At 46.4% G+C, this 23351-nt stretch overlaps 1 protein-coding gene across 1 annotated transcript in view; it reads right to left on the reverse strand.

The window, feature by feature from the left end:
- The window catches only part of MMP28 (matrix metallopeptidase 28), a 133834-nt gene extending 129442 nt beyond the window's left edge, over positions 1-4392 (reverse strand). Inside the window, exon 1 of the mRNA XM_082246699.1 lies at positions 3766-4392. Coding sequence (XP_082102825.1) covers positions 3766-3861 — 96 coding nt within the window. The 5' untranslated portion in view covers positions 3862-4392. The remainder of the gene's footprint in view (positions 1-3765) is intronic.
- Between the last annotated feature and the right edge of the window lie 18959 nt (positions 4393-23351).

Here is a 23351-nt window from a genome sequence, read left to right on the forward strand (position 1 = left end):
ACAAAAGTCTTTCGTGCAAACATGAAAATATTTGTATGCCGACACCAGAACGGACGATTGTTCGCCTGTCAGTACACAATTCGGCCGACAGACCGCAGATTTGCAAGACTGGGCATGCTCAGAAAATAGAAAACACAGGGAAAGTTAACCATTACATGACATCACTTCTGCAGTCGGCGGACAAAATTCTTGTGCTGTCCTTGTGCTGTCTTTGCACTTTTCAGCAGACACCGACATCCCGGGGAGAAAAGAGGAACATTTGTAAGCCGACCATCGGTACGTGTGTACGGGGCTTTAGTGTCAGATTGCTTACAGCACTACCACAGTCCCATTAAAAGTTGCTGATCACTGCTATCAGTAGTAAAAAAAATATATAAAAAAAAAATCCTATATATATATATATATATATATATATATATATAAATAATAGTTTGTAGACACTATACCCTTTACACAGACCAATCAATATACAATTACAAATATATAAATTAGATTTTTTACATTTTTTTTATTGAATATGTTTTATAGCAAAAAGTATACATTCCCCCCCCCCCCCCCCCCAGAAAAAAAAAAAATTCAGTCTTTTCATTTATATAATAAAAAGTAAAAAACCCAGTGGGGATCAAATACCACTAAAATCTCTGCTTGCATGGTTGCATGACCGTGTAATTACCGTTAAAATAGCACAGCGCTAAATAGCAAAAAATGACCTGTTCATGAATGGGGTAAGACCTTCCAGAGCTTAGGTGGTTAAAAAATTTTTAGCTGGAGTCTGGCTTCCATCTGTTAGTGATTCTAAATCTGCTAGTACAGCTAACACTCCCCACCCCCCAGAATTGGGAATGCTGTTGTCCAAAAGTGTCTTTGTTGCTTCTTCATCCAGAGTTAAGGCACTCTAATACATGAATTGTGTTACTGGCTAGATCACCAGACAGGAGGGAAAAAAGAAACGAATGCAGCCACCACATCTAATGATTTGTAAGCTGCATTATATTACATGTTTTGCTTTGGGATTAGTACCGCTTTAAACCCAAAATAAGAAATCTGTAGGCCACAATTGCTGGCTTCTCCTGAAAGTGCTAATTGGCTGGCTGTCATGCTTATCTTATGGATTTTACCATTTTCAGAGATGCTGACCTGCAACCACATTCAACCTTCACTCACGGAATACTTATCAGGGGTCAATGATTCAGCGTAGTAAAGACAACCAGCATTTTATGAAGGTGGTCAGCAAAAGCATCCTACAGATTTCTCCTAGTGTAGGCTTTCTTTAAAGTGTTCCTAAACTCAGCACCCTGCAGTCACTATATCTGGTCTCCCACAGTACACAGAACATGGAAATACAATCGTTTTAGTAACTATAAACTGCTAAATACCTTTTCTCATCAGCAGTATATAGTCTTGTGACTTCAATCAGTGTCTGGTTAGAGCTTGAAGGAGGGGTTCTCATTCTCCCATGATTGTCCTATGAGGATGCATGACCCCTGACCCTCCGTCTGGACAGTGCTAATTGGCCCTGTGCTAATCACATGCACTCTCCCCAAAAAAAAAAAAAAACTCTCTAGAAGAGATGGGCTCAGGCGTGTTCGGGATCCTAGTGCCAATCCACCTGCCCAATAGGGTTCCCACCTCATCCCTTTAAACCAGGACACATATTAATTACACAGGCTCTGAGGCGAATATAAGGCACTAAGTGAGTTTAATTATCACCTAAATCAGCCTCAGAACCTGTGTAATTAATGTGTGTCCTGCCAAAATCTCCAACTTGCCAAGATCTCCAACGCCGCTATCTCCAGTGACTCTACACCAGGAATAATTGGAGATCTCGATCACTTGGGGTTTTCACAAAACACCGGCAACCTATACACTCCGGTAGATGCTATTAGTGCAGATTGTTAGTTCGCCCGTTAGTAACCAAAACCAAGGCGGCGACAACTAGCAGGCAGACTAACAATCTGCACTAATTATAGCATCTACCGGGAATGTAAAGGCTGCTGGTGTTCTGCGAAAACACCAAGTGGTCAAAATCTCCAATTATTCATGGTATACACTCACCGGAAGTAACGTCATTGGAGATCTCGGCAAGTTGGAGTTTGACAGAACAGTGCCCAATCCCGCCAGGAAGCCGACACTGCTCACCGCTAATCCCAGGCAGTAAGTGGAGATGGGCTCTGGCGTGTTCAAGTTCCCACGTGCCTGATCCTGCCAGGAAGTCGACACTGCACACCGCTAATCACAGGCAATAAGTAGAGATGGGCTCGGGTGTGTTCGAGTTCCCAGGTGCCCGATCCTGCCAGGAAGCCGATGCTCCACTCCGCTAATCACAGGCAGTGAGACATTTCCCAGTCTGTGCAACTGCGGATAGGGAAATGTCTCACTGCCTGTGATTAGTGGAGTGCAGTGTTGGCTTTCCTGGCAGGATCAGGCACGTGGGAACTTAAATACGCCCAAGCCCATCTCTAGCAGTAAGACATTTCCCTCCCTGTGCAACTGTGGATCGGGAAATTTCTCGCTGCCTATGATTAGCGGAGTGCAGTGTTGGCTTCCTGGCGGGATCAGGCACGTGGGAACTTAAATACGCCCAAGCCCATCTCTAGCATTAAGACATTTCCCTCCCTGTGCAACTGTGGATCGGGAAATTTCTCGCTGCCTATGATTAGCGGAGTGCAGTGTTGGCTTCCTGGCAGGATCGGGCACGTGGGAAATTGAACACGCCTGAGCCCATCTCTAGCAGTGAGACATTTCCCGGTCTGTGCAGCTCCAGACAGGGAAATGTCTCACTGCCTGTGATTAAAGCGGTTGTAAACCTTATAAAAAAAAAAAACCTGCAAGACAAAGGCATAATGAGCTAGTATGCATCGCATACTAGCCCATTATGTTTAACTTACCTTAAAACGAAGCCCCGACACGGACCCCCGGACATCGATGCGGGCGCTGCCATGATCCCTCGTCGTCTCTTCCGGGTTCGGCGGCTCCGGCGCGCTGATTGGCCGGAAGAGACGGCTCCAGCGCGCTGATTGGCCCGGAGCCGCGATGACGTCACTCCCGCGTATGCGCGCGGGAGTGATTTTTCCGGCAAGCTCCCGGCAACTTAATTGAAGGTCCCCCCGGACCTTCAGAGCGCATGCGCCGCTCGCGCGAGCGGCTGCATGCACTGTAAATATCTCCTAAACCGTGCCGGTTTAGGAGATATTATTTGTACCTACAGGTAAGCCTTATTATAGGCTTACCTGTAGGTAAAAGTGTCAAAAAGCGGGATACAACCGCTTTAACGGTGTGCAGTGTCGGCTTCCTGGCAGGATCAAACAGATGGGTTGGGATTACGATTCCGAACACACCTGAGCCCATCTCTACCCTCTCGCAATACACACCAAACTGAGCATGTGCAGCTTGTCCACTAGCATCTATACTATCAGGAGATGGTTTTGGGACTCTGGAAAAAGGGGAGTATCAGAGAAGACAGGATCAAACAGCTTTTTTTTTTTTTTTTTTTTTTTACACAATGCAAAGCATTAAACGCTTTGGTTCCACATTGAGTAATACAAGCATGCTTTAGTGCATATACACAGTGATTTTACTGTTGTGGGTTTAGTAACACTTTAAATTGAAAAATGTATAGAGAACGGGGGCTAAGAAATATTTGGTATATAAACACTTGTTCATAAAACAAGACAGATTATGCTTACAAATACTATATTGTAACATTGTATAAATCTACATGGTATATGGGCAGCCTGGAGCAGGGGTACCAGCACAATTCCTTACCTGTGCAGTGTGTACAGCCTCCTCATTGTTATGATTGATTGATGAGCACAAAGTAATGACAAGAAGGATGAATAGGAAGGTAATTCCAGCTTTCATTCTCCAACTGACCGATTCAGAGCCCCTTCAGTGTGTTTAGAATACGACCATCACTCTTGTAGCAGACACTGGTCCAATGTTTAAATAAGCACGCTAGATTGATGTTAGCATATTAACTGGCGGCATCCTTAACCACCTTATCTGCAATTGAAGCGCCGCAATTATTAGTGCTCATTCCTGGACGTGTCCTAGTGTTATGGAGATTTAAATCCATTTCTGAATTTAATCTTGCACGTGTCCTGGAATGTGAACATTTTTGATGGTAAAAGCTGGACTTCTTTAGCACAGGCTATCAGAAAAGCAGCCTATTTTTTACCATTATCAGTAAGTCCAGCATGATAATGCAGTCCTCTGTCCAGCAGAAGTGCAAGGCGGCGAGCAGTCCAACAGCTGTGATGGGAACACATCCAGTTGTGGAGTTGTGTTCTCTCAGAAGTGGGATATGCAGCTACACATCCTTCACTGATTACAGAGATTCAGGCACCTCCCCAGGCAGGCAGGAGGAGCCCATGTAAAAGCAGCATTGCTAATCAACTGCAGTCTGGGAACAGTCACAGGAAACTCACTTGTTTCTATACTGCTCATAGAATGAATCATTTTAAAGATTCTTAACCCTCCAACGCCCAGTGAATCATCTTAGCTAAACGGCAGATCCTACCCTATTGGTGTGCAAATCTGCAAAATGTTTTGTAATATAAAATAAATAAAACAAAAGAAAAAAAAATAGTAATGCAAAGGCATCCAATTTTAATGCTAGTTGGAGACAGCAGAAAAATAAATATTGGCTACATTGTATTAGGCTCCCTAGGGATGAGCTAATTTGTCTTTGTTCAGTTCACCAGGCAATAAAAGTGATTGTAAAGTCTGCTTTTTTTTATATTATATTTTTGTTATACTTACCTGCTCTGTGCAGTTGGTTTTGCACAGAGTGGCCTGGATCCTCCTCTATTAGGGTCCCTGGCTGGAGCTCCTGGCCCCGCCCTCCTGTTGAGTGCCCCCAAAGCAAGCAGCCTGCTATGGGGGCACCCAGAGCTGAGTCACAGCTCCCTGTGTCCATTCAGACACAGAGGCGCGACCCAGCCCCACCCTGCCCCCTCTCTCTCCTGATTGGCTGAATGATTTTGATTGACAGCAGCGGGAGCAGCCAGTGTTCATTCACTTGAAGGTGGAATCATTCATAACCCAAGTTAGTTATGAATTAAAAGAAACTCTGTGTGGTGTGATGTACAATTAGGAAATACTATTTTTTTTTTTTTAGTCATCCAGTATGGGACACAAGATCTTTAACTACCTCAATACTGGGCACTTAAACCCCCTTCCTTCCCAGGCCAATTTTCAGCTTTTAGCGCTGGTGCATTTTAAATGACAATTGCGCGGTCATGCAACACTGTACCTAAACCAAATTTGTGTAATTTTTTCCCCACAAATAGAGATTTCTTTTGATGGTATTTGATCACCGCCAGGTTTTTTATTTTTAGGTGCACAAATAAAAAAAGACCGAAAAGTTTGAAAAAAAAAAAAGTTTTTTTGTTTAGGTTATAACATTTTGTAAATAGATACGTTTTTTCCTGCACTGATGAGCACTGATAACGCCGCACTGACAGGCAATGATGAGGAGACACTGATGGGGTGGCACTGATATGCAGCACTGATGGGCACTGATAGGTAGAACTGATATGCAGCACTGATGGGCACTGATATGTGGCACTGATATATTAAAAAAGAATAGCGCGCAAATGCAAAAGAAATTACTACCAAATCTGAAGAGAGTCCATAAATAAAAATGGGGGTTTGGTCCCACCATATGGCCATATCGTGCTCAAGCCCACTACTGCGTCAAAGTACCCCATTATCAGTGGGTCCTACACTATCCATGAAAAAGAGATGAATCCAGCCTTTCTAACCCTTGGAGATAATACTCCTTGCTGGGAGAGATGTGCAAATGCACTACATGTGGCACTGATAGATAGCACTGATATGCAGCATTGGTGGGCACTGATAGGCAGTGCTGATGGGCACTGATAGGCAGTGCTGATGGGCACTGATAGGTGGCACTGATGGGCGGCAATGATAGGCAGCACTGGTGGGCAATAATGAGCACTGGTGGGCAGCACTGATAGATGGCAATAATGGGCACTGGTGGGCAGCACTGATAGATGGCATTGGTGGGCAGCAGTGATAGGGAGGGCACCATTGGCAGGCTCTCTGAGCTCTGTTTGCCATCCCTGGTGGCTCTAGTGGCACCCCCCCCCCCCAGGGCTGCACTGGTAATCAATGTTATGATTACCAGCACAGACCCCCCCTGTGATCAGTGAGTAATTAGAAATACTCACTGATCCCCCCGGCTGCAGAACAGATCCTCTCTTCTTCTCCTCACTGACAGGATTTGTCAGGAGGAGAAGAGATCGAAGCTGTTACGGCTGTGTTTACATTACATGACGGCTGTGATTGGACACAGCCGTCATGTGATCAGGAGGGCCAATCACAGGGCCCTCCTGCCGCATCTTGTTGCTCTGTGTCCGAGGGACACAGGCACATCAAGATCGCGCCGCTGCGAGTGCCCGTGGCGGCGCGTTCTCGCTCCTTCTGAAGGACGTTCCGGAATGTCCGATCAGAAGGACGAGACTCCCACCCGGCCGTATATGTACAGTGGCCAGGTGGGAGGTGGTTAATAATTACCATTGGGACGTTCAGTATCATTCTAACCGAGGGATGGACAACACAGAAATGCTAACAGACATAGGTGCACGCAGCCTACTGCATTAGGGTGTGCACCCCAAAGCTCAAACACACATGCGTGTCAGTGTATGTGTATACACTATATACTATATGCACTATAACAGCTTCAACTCTTCTGAGAAAGGCTGTCCACAAGGTTTAGGAGTGTTCCAGAAGCACATTTGTGAGGTCAGGCACTGACGTAGGACAAGAAAACCTGGCTCGCAGTCTCCGCTCTAATTCATCCCAAAGGTGTTCTATTAGGTTGAGGTCAGGACTCTGTGCAGGCCAGTCAAGTTCCTCCACCCCAAACTCACTCATCAATATATTTATGGACCTTGCTTTGTTCACTGGTCCAAATCATGTGGTGGAGGGGGATTATGGTTTGGGGTTGTTTTTCAGGGGTTGGGCTTGGCCCCTTATTTCAAGTGAAGGGAACTCTTAAGGCTTCAGCATACCAAGACATTTTGGACAATTTTAAGCTCCCAACTTTGTGGGAACCGTTTGGGGATGACCCCTTCCTGTTCCAATATGACTGCGCACCAGTGCTCAAAGCAGGGTCTATAAAGACATGGATGAGCGAGTTTGGGGTGGAGGAACTTGACTGGCCTGCACAGAGTCCTGACCTCAACCCGACAGAACACTGTTGGGATGAATTAGAGCGAAGACTGCGAGCCAGACCTTCTCTCCAACATCAGTGCCTGACCTCACAAATGGGCTTTTGGAAGAATGGTCAAACATTCCCATAGACACACTTCTAAACCATGTGGAGAGCCTACCCAGGTGAGTTAAAGCTGTTATAGCTACAAAGGGTGGACCAACTCAATATTGGACCCTAAGGACTAAGATTGGGATTCCATTAAATGTGAATGCAGGTGTCACAATACTTTTGACAATATAGTGTGTGTGTGTATGTATGTATATATATATATATACACACACATACACACACATGTGCTTCCACACTTCTCTTACAAGCATAGCTGCTCAGTGGGAGATCTTTCCTGCCTCTATGCCCAGCCTCCTGGTCACCTATCTACCCTCAGATCCCGGGGGGAACCCTTGCTGTGGAGTTTTTCGGCAGCATTGAGATCTAGATGTTATCTCTCTTGACCTTTACCATGCGGTCTTGATCTTTACCTAATTAACGTCCATGTGAGTATACCCTGTATATATTATTGGACCATATATACAGAAACTGATGTACAATTTACATTTTTGTTTATTGTATCTTTTATTAAATGCTGAACATATTCAAATTTATTTGCAAATTGACATGATTTTTCCATCGATGTACACATAAACCAACTGCGGCTGTCTCCTGATGATGTGGGCGCTGTCCCATGAAATGCATAGAGATTACAGCTTCTGCAAATTAATAATGATTTACTAATTACATTGGCATTTAGAATGCACATTGGTCAAACTGTGCTTTTATTTCTACACAATAAATGTGGACGTGTACAGTATATGATTTTTTTATGTAAATTGAAATAAATGTAGTATTTGTTGTACCATTTTACTTAGCACCACTCCTAAAAGTCCCATGGGCAAATTTACTTTTTGATTGTTTTGGAATATTAGGGACGGAGTGCTGCTTAGATCCGAGCACGGGGGACCCTGTTTTTGTTTCCATAGGATACATATTTCCCATCTCCCCACCGGCACAGTGAAAGAGAAGTGTGGAAGCACTTCTCTTGTTGCAGAGCCTGTCAGAGGGGGATCTTTCCTATCTCCCTGTCACCACACAGTCAGGGACATCCTAATAGCATCATTGGCCCCTGGGCAAAGTAATGCACTGGATCCCCTACCAAGGAGATGGCGACATGCGGCACACTTAGTTCGCCGCAGCAAACAGTGGGTGTGGCAGGGGGAGGGGGGGGGTTACCTTTTAATGGCATGACCAAAATTCAGAAGGGGGATGTTGGGTTAAGTATCACTACCATGACTACCATTGCAGGTGGGGGGGTCAGTGGCAGTGAAACTTCCCTCCCCCATCCTCCACCTGCATTAGTGGTCATGGCAGTGAAAGGTAACTCCCATCCCTCACTCCTGCATTAGTAGTATTGGCAGTGAAAGTTAACCCCCCATCCCATCTCCCACTCCTGCATTAATTGTAATGGCAATGAATGTTAACCCTTTCCTCAATCACAGCCCTCTCCCCCATTGTGATTACTTACAGTACAGGATTCCAGGCTCCCGCTCCCCTCTTTCCTGGCTGGGACGTGGTTTGTACTGGGACAGCAATAACTGCAGTCTTCCTCCCTGTGCAGGGGTACACGGAGAGGGTTCCAGCGTCCAGCACACACTGCCACTCTATATGGTGGGTGCTACATCACTCCTTTCTGTGCTGGGACAGAGAGAGAGTTCCAGCGCCCAGCACCCCTCTGCCACTCTGCATGTTGGGCACAATACAGTACTCCAGTCCGGTGACATAGGTCAGGACAGAGCAATAATTCTAGGAACATTTTTTTATTGTAAATATTTTATTATCTTTTCATGTGACAATACTGAAGAAATTACACTTTCCAACAATGTAAAGTAATGAGTGTACAGCTTGTATAACAGTGTAAATTTACTGTCCCCTCAAAATAACTTGACACACAGCCATTAATGTCTAAACTGTTGGCAACAAAAGTGAGTACACCCCTTAGAGAAAATGTCCAAATTGGGCCCAAAGTGTCAATATTTTGTGGGACCACCATCATTTTCCAGCACTGCCTTAACACTCTTGGGCATGGAGTTCACCAGAGCTTCACAGGTTGTCACAAGAATCCTCTTCTACTCCTTCATGACGACATCAGGGAGCTGGTGGATGTTAGAGACCTTGCGTTCCTCCACCTTCCATTTCAGGATGCCCCACAGATGCTCAATAGGGTTTAGTTCTGGAGATATGCTTGGCCAGTCCATCACCTTTACCCTCAGCTTCTTTAGCAAGTCAGTGATCGTCCTGGAGGTGTGTTTGGGGTCGTTATCATATTGGAATACTGCCCTGCGGCCCAGTCTCTGAAGGGAGGGGATCATGCTCTGCTTCAGTATGACACAGTACAAGTTGGCATTCATGATCCCCTCAATGAACTGTAGCTCCCCAGTGCCAGCAGCACTTATGCAGCCCCAAACCATGACATTCCCACCACCATGCTTGACTGTAGACAAGACACATTTGTCTTTGTCTCATCAGACCACATGACATGGTTCCAGTAATCCATGTCCTTAGTCTGCTTGTCTTCAGCAAACTGTTTGTGGGCTTTCTTGTGCATCATCTTTAGAAGAGGCTTCCTTCTGAGACGACAACCATGCAGACCAATTTGATGCAGTGTGCTGCATATGGTCTGGTCTGAGCACTTACAGGGTGACCCCCCACCCCTTCAACCTCTGCAACAATGTTGGCAGCACTCATACATTTATTCCCCAAAGACAACCACTGGATATGACGCTGAGCACGTGCACTCAACTTCTTTGGTCGACCTTGGTGAGGCCCGTTCTAAGTGGAACCTGTCCTGTTAAATGGCTGTATGGTTTTGGCCACTGTGCTGCAGGTCAGTTTCAGGGTCTTGGCAATCTTCTTATAGCCTAGGCCCTCTTTATGTAGAACAACAATTTTGTTTTTTCAGATCCTCAGAGAGTTCCTTGCTATGAGGTGCCATGTTGAACTTTCAGTGACCAGTATGAGAGAGTGAGAGCGATAATACTAAATTTAACAGGCCTGCTCCCCATTTACACTTGAGACCTTGTAACACAAATGAGTCACATGACCCTGGGGAGGAAAAATGGCTAATTGGGCCCAATTTGTACATTTTCACTCAGGGGTGTACTCACTTTTGTTGCCAGCGGTTTAGACATTAATGGCTGTGTGTTGAGTTATTTTGAGGGGACAGCAAATTTACACTGTTATACAAGCTGTACACTCACTACTTTACATTGTAGCAAAGTGTAATTTCTTCAGTGTTGTCACATGAAAAGATATAAAAAAATATTTACAAAAATGTGAGGGGTGTACTCACTTTTGTGAGATACTGTATATATAATAATAACATTCTCATATACAGGAATAACGTCCTCATAGAAAATAACAAACAATTGAACATGTGCGGATATGTTATTACTCATTCTGCACCACCGTGGTCTAATAATTCAATCTAATATGATATAAGAACATAACAGTATGATAATCACAATCCTGGTACACTGGCCCCATGTGACGCAACAGTGTAATCCACTAACGTTTGTGCAGCGTGTTATTTAATCACACAGTAGCGACAGCAGCCTTTACTGATCACAGGGATGTAAATTAAAGCGGTAGTATACCGCTTTTTTTGACTTTTAACTACAGGTAAGCCTATAATAAGGCTTACCTGTAGGTACAATTAACCACTTAAGCCCCAGAAGATTTTACCCCCTTCCTGACCAGGGCCTATTTTGCGATTCGGCACTGCGTGACTTTAACGGACAATTGCGCAGTCGTGCGACGCTGTACCTAAACTAATTTGACGTCCTTTTTTTCCCACAAACAGAGCTTTCTTTTGGTGGTATTTGATCACCTGTGCAATTTTTTGATCATGCGCTATAAACATAAAAAGAGCGTCAATTTTGCAAAAATAACAATATTTTTCAAATTTTTTTATATGAAATTCCCCAAAAAAAAAAACGTAAAAATCAAAATCTTTTAACATTTTCGGACAATTTGTTTTATGCTACATATGTTTGGTAAAAAAAAAAAATCGCAAAAAGCGTATTTTGATTGGTTTACGCAAAAGTTATCGCGTTTACTAACAAAGGGAAAGATTTTTGTCATTTTTGTTGTTTTTTTTTTTTAACGCGTAATGGCAGCGATCTGCGATTTTGTTTTTGCGGTATTGCGGCAGACCAGGAATTGCCGGAAAATGACTCCTGCGCGCAGGCTTCGTTTTAAGGTGTTTCATAATGAGCTAGTATGCGATGCATACTAGCTCATTATGCCTTTGTCTTGCAGTTTTTTTTTTTCTTTGAGTTTACTACCGCATTAAATCAATTTCGCCCTGTTTATAGCCCTAAATATGCTCCCTTTTACCTGCAATGACATAAAGCATGACCTTCAGTCTGATAGACAGGATAGCAACTGTTATTCTGTTCCCACCAGAAATAAAGGTCTGTCTTTTTGGTTCCCCCTGCTATATTAGCAGTTTCCATTAAAATGTGCTCTCTGTCATTCTGGCTTTTTACTCTATGATTTTATAGTAATGCCATGAGTTTAGTTCAGTGTAGATCCCGCCCACTGGGAAGAGGGTGGTGGAAGTGAGTGTGGATGTAGGCTCTGCTGGCAGGATGGTTTAATTTGCGTTCCCCTCTATGCAGAGCTGTGGCCTGTATGTGGTCTGAATGGCTGAGTGTACCAACAGCCCTAGAGCCACAGGCAAGGCTAAGCTGTGTATATGATGCCTAAATATTACTGGAGCCTGGGAACCTGGGTACAGTGCTTGGGAGTGACATCACTACTGTTTTACAGTGAACTTTGAGGCAGGAGCCTGTGTACGAGGAGTTTAGAGGCTCTCAGGAGTCCAGAGAGAGGACTGGAGTCTCCAATGCAAGTCTGCCTGGGGACACTGAGCTGTCACTGCAGATAGTAGATAGCGTACAAGAGATACTGCCTGTTGCTTTTGAGAGACCGCATGGCAGCTGTCACCACTGAGAGACTGCATGGCAGCAGTTACTGGTGGTGAGAGACCACATGGCAGCTGTTACTGGTGAGAGAACGCACGGCTGCTTTCAATGATGTTGCTGCTAGTGCGGGACTGCACAGTAGGTGTTATTGGTGGTGTTACTGGTGCTAAGAGGCTGCACGGCTGGTGTTACTGGTGGGAGAAAATGTAATTTGTTTTAGCAAAAAATTGTTTCCTTTTTTTTTTTATTTATTTCCATAAAAAGAGCCACTAAAATCTTCAGCAACAGGCCCATGATGCTCTTTACCCGGCCCTAATTGCTGTGTCAAAAAAAAAAAATGGCCTGGTCATGAAGGGGGGTAAACCTTCCAGAGCTGAAGTGGTAATGGGTTGCCCTAAAAACGACCCGCAGATACTTTCAAAAAAGGTGTGCCCTCGGTGCTGTCACCTAGCCTGAGAGGAAATGAGATGACTATCCCTTGTGAATGTAAGCTGCAAGGATGTGTAAGAAAATAACAGTCAATATAATTAGCTGTACTGCTGATATACAAGCACCTGAAAAGGCAAGTGGGGAGCACAAAATGCAAGGAACAATGAATAGCCTGTGATTATCTAAGGGACATTACAGAAAGGAAGCAGTGAAGCAGCAAGTGAGAACATGTAGTACAATATAAACAGTGGAGAGAGGACAGCAATACAGATTCTTTGTGTACCTCTCTAAGTCCCCGTTCACACTAAGGCGACCTGGTCACCTCACAGGTCGCCGTAGGTCGCCTCCCATAGGGAAGCTGCGGACCCGTTCTAATAGGAGTGACACAAGTCGCTCCGACTTAGAAAAAGGGTCCGGAGCTTCTTTGGGGCGACAAGGAGGCGACCGCCATAGACTTCAATGTTATGAAGTCCGTGGCGGCCGCTCCGAGGTAGCCTCGCTTGTATGTGAACGGGGCCTAAAGGACAGGGACACATTTATTTATTGTGGAGCAAGTGTTTATAGACATTAGAGTTGGGCGAACAATTTGAGCCGAGCACAAAGCACTGCATTCTAGGGCCCTAATTGGATGAAGCAATGCACCTTACCACTGGTCTGGTACAAGGCTTTGCCCAATCAGGGCACAGAGCACAGTCAGAGCCATGATTGGACAAAGTCATGATGACTTTGCCCAATCAAGGCTCAGTGCTCACAGTCCCACCCCACACTATAAAAGATTCCTTCCCACAGGTACCTTTTGCAGTGTGTTGTTGGAGTGGAGATAGCTAGAGCTGGGCTCTGTTTGCTACTAGCGAGTTATTGTGACTGAGTGTAGAGTGTCAGTGTAGTGTTGGTGTGGTCTGAGTATAGTGTGGTTATACTGTGAGTATAGTGTAGTGTCAGTGCAGTGTTAGTGTAGTGTGTCAGTGCAGTGTTATTGTAGTGTGAGTATAGTGTGAGCATAGTGTAGTGTTTAACACAGCATTTCATAACATTTAGTGCTGTATACTCCTTTTTTTGGTTGCTGCATGTTTTTTTTTTTTTTTTTTTGTCCTCTTTTTTGATAGTTTTTACGGAAGTCCTCAATTTAAAGTACACAAAACACAACTTTTCATTGAATAAAGTGCATCCAGTTACACATTTCCCAGTATCTATTACATTTGGGTAATAACCCCCCCCCCCCCCATCATGTCTGGGAGGCCAACAAGAGCAGGCAGACGTTCCCATGCCACTATAAGGAGGCTAGCAGCATCTGTGTCCACAGGCAAAGGTAAAAATGGTCTGTCCCTCAGGCAGGGCACGTTTTTCTCTGTTTAGTGATGTTCTCATCTAAGGTAGCACCAAACAGGCGATCCCCCTGAAAAGGGAGATCAGTCAAGGCTTCCTTAGTCCTAACTAGGCAGAAAAAACTGACATCCTATAGCAGGGAGAGAGAGGGTATACCCCCTGGGACTGCCCATAGGTATGGCCAGAACTTTTTTTCTGCCTAGTGTCCTACTCCTGTAGGGGGCAGTATAACCCTATGGATATCAAGATATGGATTCTGCGTCTGTCAATGAGCGACAGAGAAATTGGTTTGGTTTTATTTAAACTATAGCCGCTCGTGCTGGTTCACGAAGGTGGTTAATTTGCCCTTAAACTTACCATATAAAAGTGCATAGGCTGGTCCTATTATAGGATATATGGTGCTATTTCCGCCCTTAACACAGTATGTCACTTCCAGTTTCGGGCTGTTCCCTCTATGATAGGTTGATTGGTGGGCGGCCAGAAGGGCAGAGACTGTTCATTCTGTATACTTAATCAGGTCCGCAATAGGGTACGTGACCCCCACTAAAGAAGTCCCGCCTACTCTGGACGCAACACCTACAGGGGACATCATGTGACCATCTCTGAACCCCCCCCCCCGGTTTCATGCACGCTCGGTTGCAAGCTCTGCATTAATGTGTGAATTCCATCTTTTAAAATGTGAGTGCAATATTTTATGCAATAAAGTATAATACAGGTCTACACAGAGCATTTAGATTGTTTATTCTGTTTTACATACTGGTCAGAAGATCTGCTTGAGGAATTCAGTTTGCTCTGAGGATTGGAAGCTTACATTTTGGAGGAGAGGAGTGATGGTATACTTACTTACCCGTTTGATATGACATGCTGTTTGAGCCTGTAGAGTCTCAAAGATAAGGTGAGTGGCAGTGGATGCTAGGCGGTGGGATCGCATGAGCACCCGTATGGACACCGAATTGCATGATATGGCTCTAGGACCACTTAACACTGGGGACAGTCCATCTGTTTGATGATATTGACACCTGAAATCTTTGAGACTTTTTGATTGCGCTGCACTGTATATTATGTTTCAAGGCTAAAAACATAGTCAGCCAGGTAACATGGAGCTCAACCATAAAACTGGAGCTCACCTGATTAAAAAAAAAAATAAAATAAAAAAACACAATGAAAGAGGACCAAGTTTAGAGGATCTCCAAACTAACGGCCAAAAAAAGCATCCACAGATGCCAACACATCCACCTTATAAAACTTTGTGAACATGTGCACACATTACCAGGTAACCGCCTTGCAAACCTACATCACAGACGCCTGATGACGGAAGGCCCAGGAGGCACTAAGCACCCCAAGTAGAGTGCACCTTGACAGGGAAAGAAGGAACCAGACCCTTAATGGAATATGCCGGAACCACAGTCTGTCTGATCCATCTGAAAATGGCCGCAGCAGAAGCAGCCAACCCTTTGGCAGGTCCCTCCGTGAGGACAAATAGTGACTCCACAGCTGCCAGGTACACCCTTATTGCCCGAACCACATCCAGCAAATGCAAGGCAATTTCCTTAGGATGCTCAGGCCTGGGACACAGGGATGTTTTCATTCAAATAAAAATCAGAGACGACCTTTGGAAGGAACAACGGACATGAAGAACCACCTTATCCCTGTGAACCACAGGTAAGGCGAACGAGAAGACAGCTCCGACACCCTGGCACAGAGTAGCCAGCAAAAAGGCCACCTTCTGGGACAATATAAGCAGGGGAACCTCCCAAATGTTTTCAAAGGGAGGGTTCTGGAGAACTGGCAACACCAAATGGAGGTTGCACTGGAGGAGCCAAGTCTCTCACTCCCTGGAGAAAAAGTACGCAACAAGGAGTGTGTCGCCAATGGATATTGAAAGAAAACCGCCAAAGTCAAAACCTGGCCCTTGATGGTAGTCAAGGCCAGGCACTGTTCAACCCCCTCGGGAGGAAAGCCAAGATCAGAGTCACCAAAAAGGAACGAGGGTGAACCCTGGGGGGATGCAAACCACGCAATGTACATCTTCCAAGTACAATGGTAAATATTCCTAGAAGTAGATTTTCTAGCTTTTAACAGCATAGGAATCACAGAGTCAGACAACCCTCTATCCTTCAGCACCTGGCTTTCATCAGCCAAGTCGTCAAAGCCAGTGAACGTAAAGCAGGATGGAAGATTGGCCCTTGCGACAAGGCCAGTCCAGACCCCCTGAGCACACTGTCGAGGACGCCTTCCCACTCGGAAAGGCTGGCATCCATGGTGACAACCATCCAGTACAGGGGAAGAAATGATTTGCCTGAACGGAGCCACCAAACCACAGACCCCCTCCTCCCCTCATACTCTGGCTCACAGGATTAGATTGTCTATAGACTGAGAATTTTTGTTCCATTGCACCAGAATGTTTGCAGAGATCTCGTGAGCAACTGTAAAACGGAACCACCTCGAAGGTAGACACCATCAGGCCCAGTACCTGCATGCAAGACCGAAGAGAACGGTCTGCTAGACAGCAGAAGCTGAATCCTGCAATTTCTGAACTTTGTCCAGAGAAAAAAAACTCTGGCTGAGGCAGAGGGCAGACCCAGATAGTCCAGACTTGTCGACAAAAGCAGAGCAGACTTCTGAAGATTCAGAATTCAACCAAACTCCCTCAGAGTTCGCAAAGTAATCTTCAAGTTGTCCAACACAGTTGGAAGTCTCTGCTCGCAAAAGCAGATCCTTCAGATATCTCAGTACCGCTTTCCCCTGATGATGCAACAATGCTAGCACCAGGGCTAATACTTTTGTGCAGACCCGAGGAGCGGAGGCGGGACCAAAGGGTAACGTCACAAACTGATAATGCTCCTTGCCCACGGCAAAGCGAGGAAGTGCTGGTGGCCAACTTATTGGGATGTGTAGGTAGGCATCCTTGATGTCGATGGAGGCAAGGAAATCCACCTGATGTAGGGACACCACCACTGTGCAAATGGATTCCACTTGGAACTTCTGTACCCACACAAAGCAGTTTAGCACCTTGAGGTCCAGAATAGGACACACCTTGCCTTCCTTCCTGGGAACTGTAAACAGGATTGAGTAAAAGCCTTGAAAAATGTTCCGATGTCAGAACAAATCACCCCTTGAAGTAAGAAGTCTTGCACTGCCTCAAAGAGATCCCCTAAGCTATCTGGGGACAAGTGCAGGCTCGAAGGGAAAAACCTGTTGGATGATATAATCGAAACTCGATCTTGTAGCCAGAGCAAATGACTAAAGCCCCGTACACACGTACCGATTGTCGGCCGTAAATATTCGGCCGACGACCGATTGTAGGCTTGTTAGTATGATGCTTCAGACAGCGCATTTTCGGCCGAACAGAATCTGTCGTGCAGGCATTCAAATTTTTGTTGGCCAACACCAGAACGGCCGATTGTTCGCCAGTCAGTACAGATTTCGGCCGACAGACATCAGATTAGCAAGACTGGGCATGCTCAGAAAAGAAAAAAGACAAGGAAAGTTAACCATCACATGACATCACTTCTGCAGTCGGCTGTTGTTGGCCGACAAAATTCGTGTGCAGTCTTTTGCACTTTTCAGCAAACAGGACAGCCCTGGACAAAAGACGGCCGATCGGTCGGCCGACGATCGGTACGAGGCATTAGTGGACCCAGTTGTCCTGTATCAGGGAGGTCTACGGATCTGGAAACCCGCAAAGACATTCTCTACCGCGCCCCCCACACCCCAGATACAGGTGAGGGCGCCTCTTAATGCGGAGAAAGCCTTGTCCACAGGTCTGGCAGAACCTGATTGTGGCTTGCCAGACCAGATCCTCTTAGAACCCCCAGGCAAAGGCTCTGAAGGGCTTAGATCCCTTGTCTGGAGACCCTGAGGGACGAAAAGGCCCAAGTCTACAAAATGGTTCCTTGCCCTTAGTAGCCCACGAGCGAGAGAAAGGAAAAAAAAAAAAAAAAAAAGTACTCTTCCCCTCAGACCTTTTATGGAGGTCATCTAGTGTAGCTCCAAACAGCCGATCTCCTTAAAAAGGGAAGATCAGTCAAGGCCTTTTTAGAAGTCAGGTCCGCAAACCAGCATTTGAGCCAAAAGACACACCAATGGACCACTGCCAAAAACAGAACAAAGCCACTAGGGGAGCTGCATCCAAAGAGGCATTACAGATAAACTGCAGCCCCTGGACCAGCTGGTCTGCCAGCTCCGCAAAGGCTGGGGGGAGCTGTTCTCCCTCCAGATCATGGCGTAAAAGCTTAGCCCACTGTCAGTTTGCAACACCAGGACAATTGTGAATACTGGCCTTAGTGCCGAACCAGCCAAAGTGTACATATTGCAAGCCACAGCCTCCACGCCTACTGTCAGATGGATCCGTAAAGGCCAGGGACTTGTCAACCGGAATCGTGGTTGCCTTGTTCAAACCGGAGGGTCCAACATTGGTGGAACAGTCCACTTCTTAAGAAGGAACTCCTAATAGGGGTAATTCCTAGTAAGTGCTTAGGGACCCCATCGGGACGCTTAGGTTATCCCCACTCTTTAGCAACAATTCAGTCAAAAATAGGCAGGGAAAGGAAACACCTTTGCTGCTCTGGATGGCTTAAGAGTGCCAAAGGGAACCTGCGCCTCATTGCAGCTGCAACCTCCATCTTCAAGGTATCACCCACAGATATAATCCGTGCTTCCACCAGCGCCTTTTCGTGTGCGGTTGCAGATGTGGAGGAATCATCCTCACCATCAGAGGATTCTGGACACGTAGTTGCAGACCCAGCAGGGTGACCCACATCCGTGGCGGCCGAATCAGATTCTGGATTTGATGAAATAGGGGAAGGCGGGGGCGCTTTTTGCTAGCCAATTGCCCGAAGACCACCTCCAACTGGGACACAAAGGACTCCAGGATCGCCATCAGTGCATCGATGGATGGTTGGGACCAGAAGGCCCCGCAGCCTCAGAGAGGGGATCAAGTGGGGAGATGTGCTCCAAAGACTCCATGAGTCACCAAGGGGATCCCACAAAGTGTAAAACACTGCAAAACAACCCTCACCGCACTTGCAGCACCACCCAGTCACCAGGCACAAGCGATCTTCAGCAGAGAGGGAGAGAACCCCACCGGAATCACCAAGCAGCAGAAACAGGCACCTGCAGCCACCAGGATTATTCTGCACTCCACGCACAGCAATCAGGAAGTGAAAGGATCCAGAGTCAGCATCAGTGGATGAGGGTCTCCCACTGCCGAAATCACCGCTCAAAGGGCTCCGTCATAGCAGCCGCTATTTTCAATGGCAAACCAGCACAAAATGGCCACCGGACTACACAAACATGGCTGCCATGTATAGAAACACAGGCTACAACAAATTGGCGGCCCCATTTGGCCAACAGGAACCCAAGCCTCAAGGACAGACCCAGGCAGGAGCCCCCACCAGGTTCAAACCCCCCCCCTTCAAGATCGCCCATGGTGCACCCCACACCCCCATCGCCAGCATAGCACCCTTTTGCCACCCTAGGAGGTGGACCAGACCACCCAAACAGCCCCAACATGTGGAGGGGGAGTAGGATGGGGACAGATGACAATGGGGGGGGGAGGGGAGGGGAATACGGGGGTCCAACCGTCCCAAGGAAGGGCCCACGTCCAGCTCAAAACCCTTCAGGAGGAGACAGCTACTCACCATATCAGGAACCACTCCAGACAGAACCTCTCCCTATCGAAATGGGGGGCTGTCTGGCCAGGAGGAACGCTGCAACTCGGGTCAGTACCTGGCCATATGCTACCTCGCGAGGCGTTTAACTCACAGGCCAGCCCCATCCAGTGGGGCCATTCTATTCGGCAGAGTTGAGGTCTGTGTGCGCTCGCTGGCTAGACTGGGGTGACCACTGGATCTAGATTATCCAGCCCGTCGCCCAGTCCGGCAGTTGATTGTAGATCTCAGGGGGGAAAAAAAAATCTAAAAAAAAAAGAAAAAAATTGCCAGGACCAAAGATCCCAGCAAGGAACTAGGTCCTTACTCCTGACTAGGTACAAATAAAATAAAAAAAACACGAGTACCTATAGCAGAGAGGGGTTATACCCCCTGGGACTGGGTGTAGCCAGACTCTCTGCCTAGTGTCCTACTCCTGTAGGGGGCAGTATAACTCAAGGGTTACTAAGCTTTGAAGCTGTGTCCGTCAATGAACAAAAAAGATCAGTTTCAGTGTCCTTGAAAAGAAAGGCTCTTTTGGGGTCCTGCCATTCCTTTGACAGCTTCTACCAGGATGTCACATGCTGGAAAGACTCTCCTTTTCTGTTCGCCCAGGCCCTGGTACATGAAGAAACAAGTCTTCTCCTGGATTCCTAAGGTGGTGTGGACAGCTTCCAAGAGATCCTCCACCTCTTCCAGAGTTAACTTGCACTGAGAAGACCTAGTTGATTCGCCATCCATCCCTTCTTCTTCAGACACCACCTGGTTGGGCTGGAGCAATCTCCTGCTGTGCTGGCTGAGGTTGGCGGGGGGGGGGGGGGGGGGGGGTGTCAGTCTGGGGCTGAGAAAATGGCATATTTGAAAACAAAAAAACTTAAGATTGAAAAGGTGGAAAGCTGTTTGACAGATCAGTATACTGCTCTGCAGAATGCTCCCTGACCAGGCCCTCAATTCACTCCTTACAAAGCACCTTGGTTGAGGATTCCCCATAGTAACTTTGCATGATGGGCACCTATTCTTGGAACTCTGATTTTGATCTATCAGAGGCTTTACCCTGTAACATAACAGAGAAGGCCAAGAACCCACACTGGTTTGAAATCTCTGCTAAAGGTGGGTCATTTTGATCAGATTCTTTAGTATCCTTGAGAAACCATGCTCCACCACCTCCTCACCAGGTAATGCTTCAGGCTCAGAGGCAAAATAAAAAAAGACCAAATTCACAAAAAGAGGGACAAGGGGCATGGTTGTGAGCCGTACCATCTATGGCCCTGAAAAGACCAAAAATTCTGCCCATAAAATCTAACATTAGGGTAATGAATTCCTCTGGATAAGTTAGCAATCTGGTGTGGCAAACAGGCCAGCAGAAGAGCAAGGAGTTAAAGTGGGGACAGCTATCAACGTAAAGGGTACCAGCACCCTAAGTGCATTAAAGTGGTTCTACAGGCTTTTCCTTAAACTTTTATACTTATCTGCTCTGTGCCAGCCCTCAACCCCCTCAGCAAGCCAGCTTCTGTTATGGGGGGACTTGTGCAAGCATGCTCCTTAGCCAGGCTGTGTGGCTTGACCACCACCACCCCCCAACAGGATTTGAAAGACCGCAGCAGAAGTCAATGGAACAGCACTGGATCAATAGAGGACTCAGGTGTTTTGGGAGTTAGTGTTTTTTTTTAACTTAATGCAGAGATTGCATTGAAAGGTAAGAAACAAATCCACGTAGACTTTAGAACCACTTTGGCTACTACCTTGTTGGAGCCAAGTGCTGAGCCTATGCTAGTGAATCCATCTTTTCCTACGCACTTGTGAACTCCCCACCCTGGCTTTGCTCTTCACAATTAACATACTCCAGCAGCTGCTTCTCCAGAGGACAGACCACAGCCCAGGACCTATAAAGTAACCTGCTGCTTAACTCCACATGCTGCACTACATGCCAAGGGGAGTGTCTGCAGCAGGATTCAATGCATGTTAGCAACATGCCCCACTTCAATCTGGCACAGTCTGAGTACGGTCCCACAAAGCTCTGCCAAGGAGTAAACCAATCTGGAAACTGCAGTAGCTGTGACTATGGACCAGAGGGGGGTCAATGTCTCAGTGCCATGCCAAGCACGTGAAAGCGGTTGTGAACCAAGCCTTCTAGAAGACATCTTGGTAGAAACAGGGAGACTCCATAAAAAAGGTAAGCTATCAGAAGACATATGAACCGTCACCCAAGAAAAAAGTAAACAAAAATGACCCTATATAGGGGGGATGTCCCTGCAGCCTTTAGTGTCTAATTAGCTAATGGTAGTGGCATACAATTAAATGGTAATGCATAAAGAACGTGTCCCATACTGTAAGTTTTTTTTTTTTTTAAAGTTTACCAATGCTTGATTAGTTGCCATTGGAACAGGTGGTTTCAGGCTTAGGCTTAAAGGTGATATCACTGACTAGGCGGAATGGAAAATTGGATTTTTGACTTACCGTAAAATCCTTTTCTCTTAAGCTCATTGACAGACGCAGTCCTCTTTGATTAATATCAGTAGGGTTATACTGCCCCCTACAGGAGTAGGACACTAGGCAGGAAAAACGTTCTGGCCACACCTTAGGGGCAGTCCCAGAGGGTATATCCTCTCTCTCCCTGCTACAGGATGTCAGTTATGTCAAAGCAGTGTCAGAATTTAACCCAACCCAACTCAAAATAGAGGGGCGGGTACTGCGTCTGTCAATGAGCTTAAGAGAAAAGGATTTTACGGTAAGTCAAAAATCCAATTCTCTGTCGCTCATTGACAGACGCAGTCCTCTTGGATTAATATCAGTAGGGACGTCCCAAAGCAGTGCCACAAATGAGGGGTGGGATAACAAATCAAAATCCAATCCAGAAGGCCCAACTGGTGCCAACTAGAAGTCTTAAAGGCTCAACGGACAAAGGATGAGACTCAACTGAAAACCCAACAGAAAAAACCCTTGAGGTAGACCACCGGTCTCCTCAAACAGCGGCCTGCAGAACCTTGCGGCCAAAAGAGGCATCCGCCGATGCCAGCACATCAACTTTGTAAAATTTTGTAAAGGTATGAACCGACGACCAGGTAGCCGCCTTGCAAACCTGAACCACTTGACGCCTGATGGCGGAAGGCCCAGGAAGCACTAAGCGCCCGAGTGGAGTGCGCCTTAACAGGGAATGGAGGAACCCGACCCTTAATAGAATAAGCCTGTATCACCGTCTGTCTGATCCATCTGGAGACAGTCGCGGCAGACGCAGGCAACCCCTTTCTAGGGCCATCCATGATCACAAAAAGTGAATCCGTCTTACGGAAAGATTCCGTAGTAGTCAAGTACACCCTGATCGCCCGAACCACATCCAAGGAGTGTAGCGCAAACTCCGAGGATGACTGGGCTTAGGACACAGGGAAGGTAACACAATATCTTCATTTAGATGGAAATCTGAAACCACCTTAGGAAGGAAGATTGGATTCGGACGAAGAACCACCTTATCCCTATGAACCACCAGATATGGGGAACGACAGGACAATGCGGTCAGTTCTGACACCCTGCGTGCAGAAGTGATAGCCACCAGAAAGGCCACTTTCTGGGATAAAGTAAGCAAGGGAATCTCCCTAATATTTTCAAAAGGGAGGTTTCTGAAGAACCGACAACACCAAATTAAGATCCCAGGGCGGCAAGTGCGCGCGCACCGGCGGAGCCAGGTGCCGCATCCCCTGGATGAAATTCCGCACCAAGGAATGAGTAGCT

Source organism: Pelophylax lessonae (assembly GCF_965119305.1).
Source record: "Pelophylax lessonae genome assembly, chromosome: 2".
NCBI classification, from domain to species: Eukaryota; Metazoa; Chordata; class Amphibia; order Anura; family Ranidae; genus Pelophylax; species Pelophylax lessonae.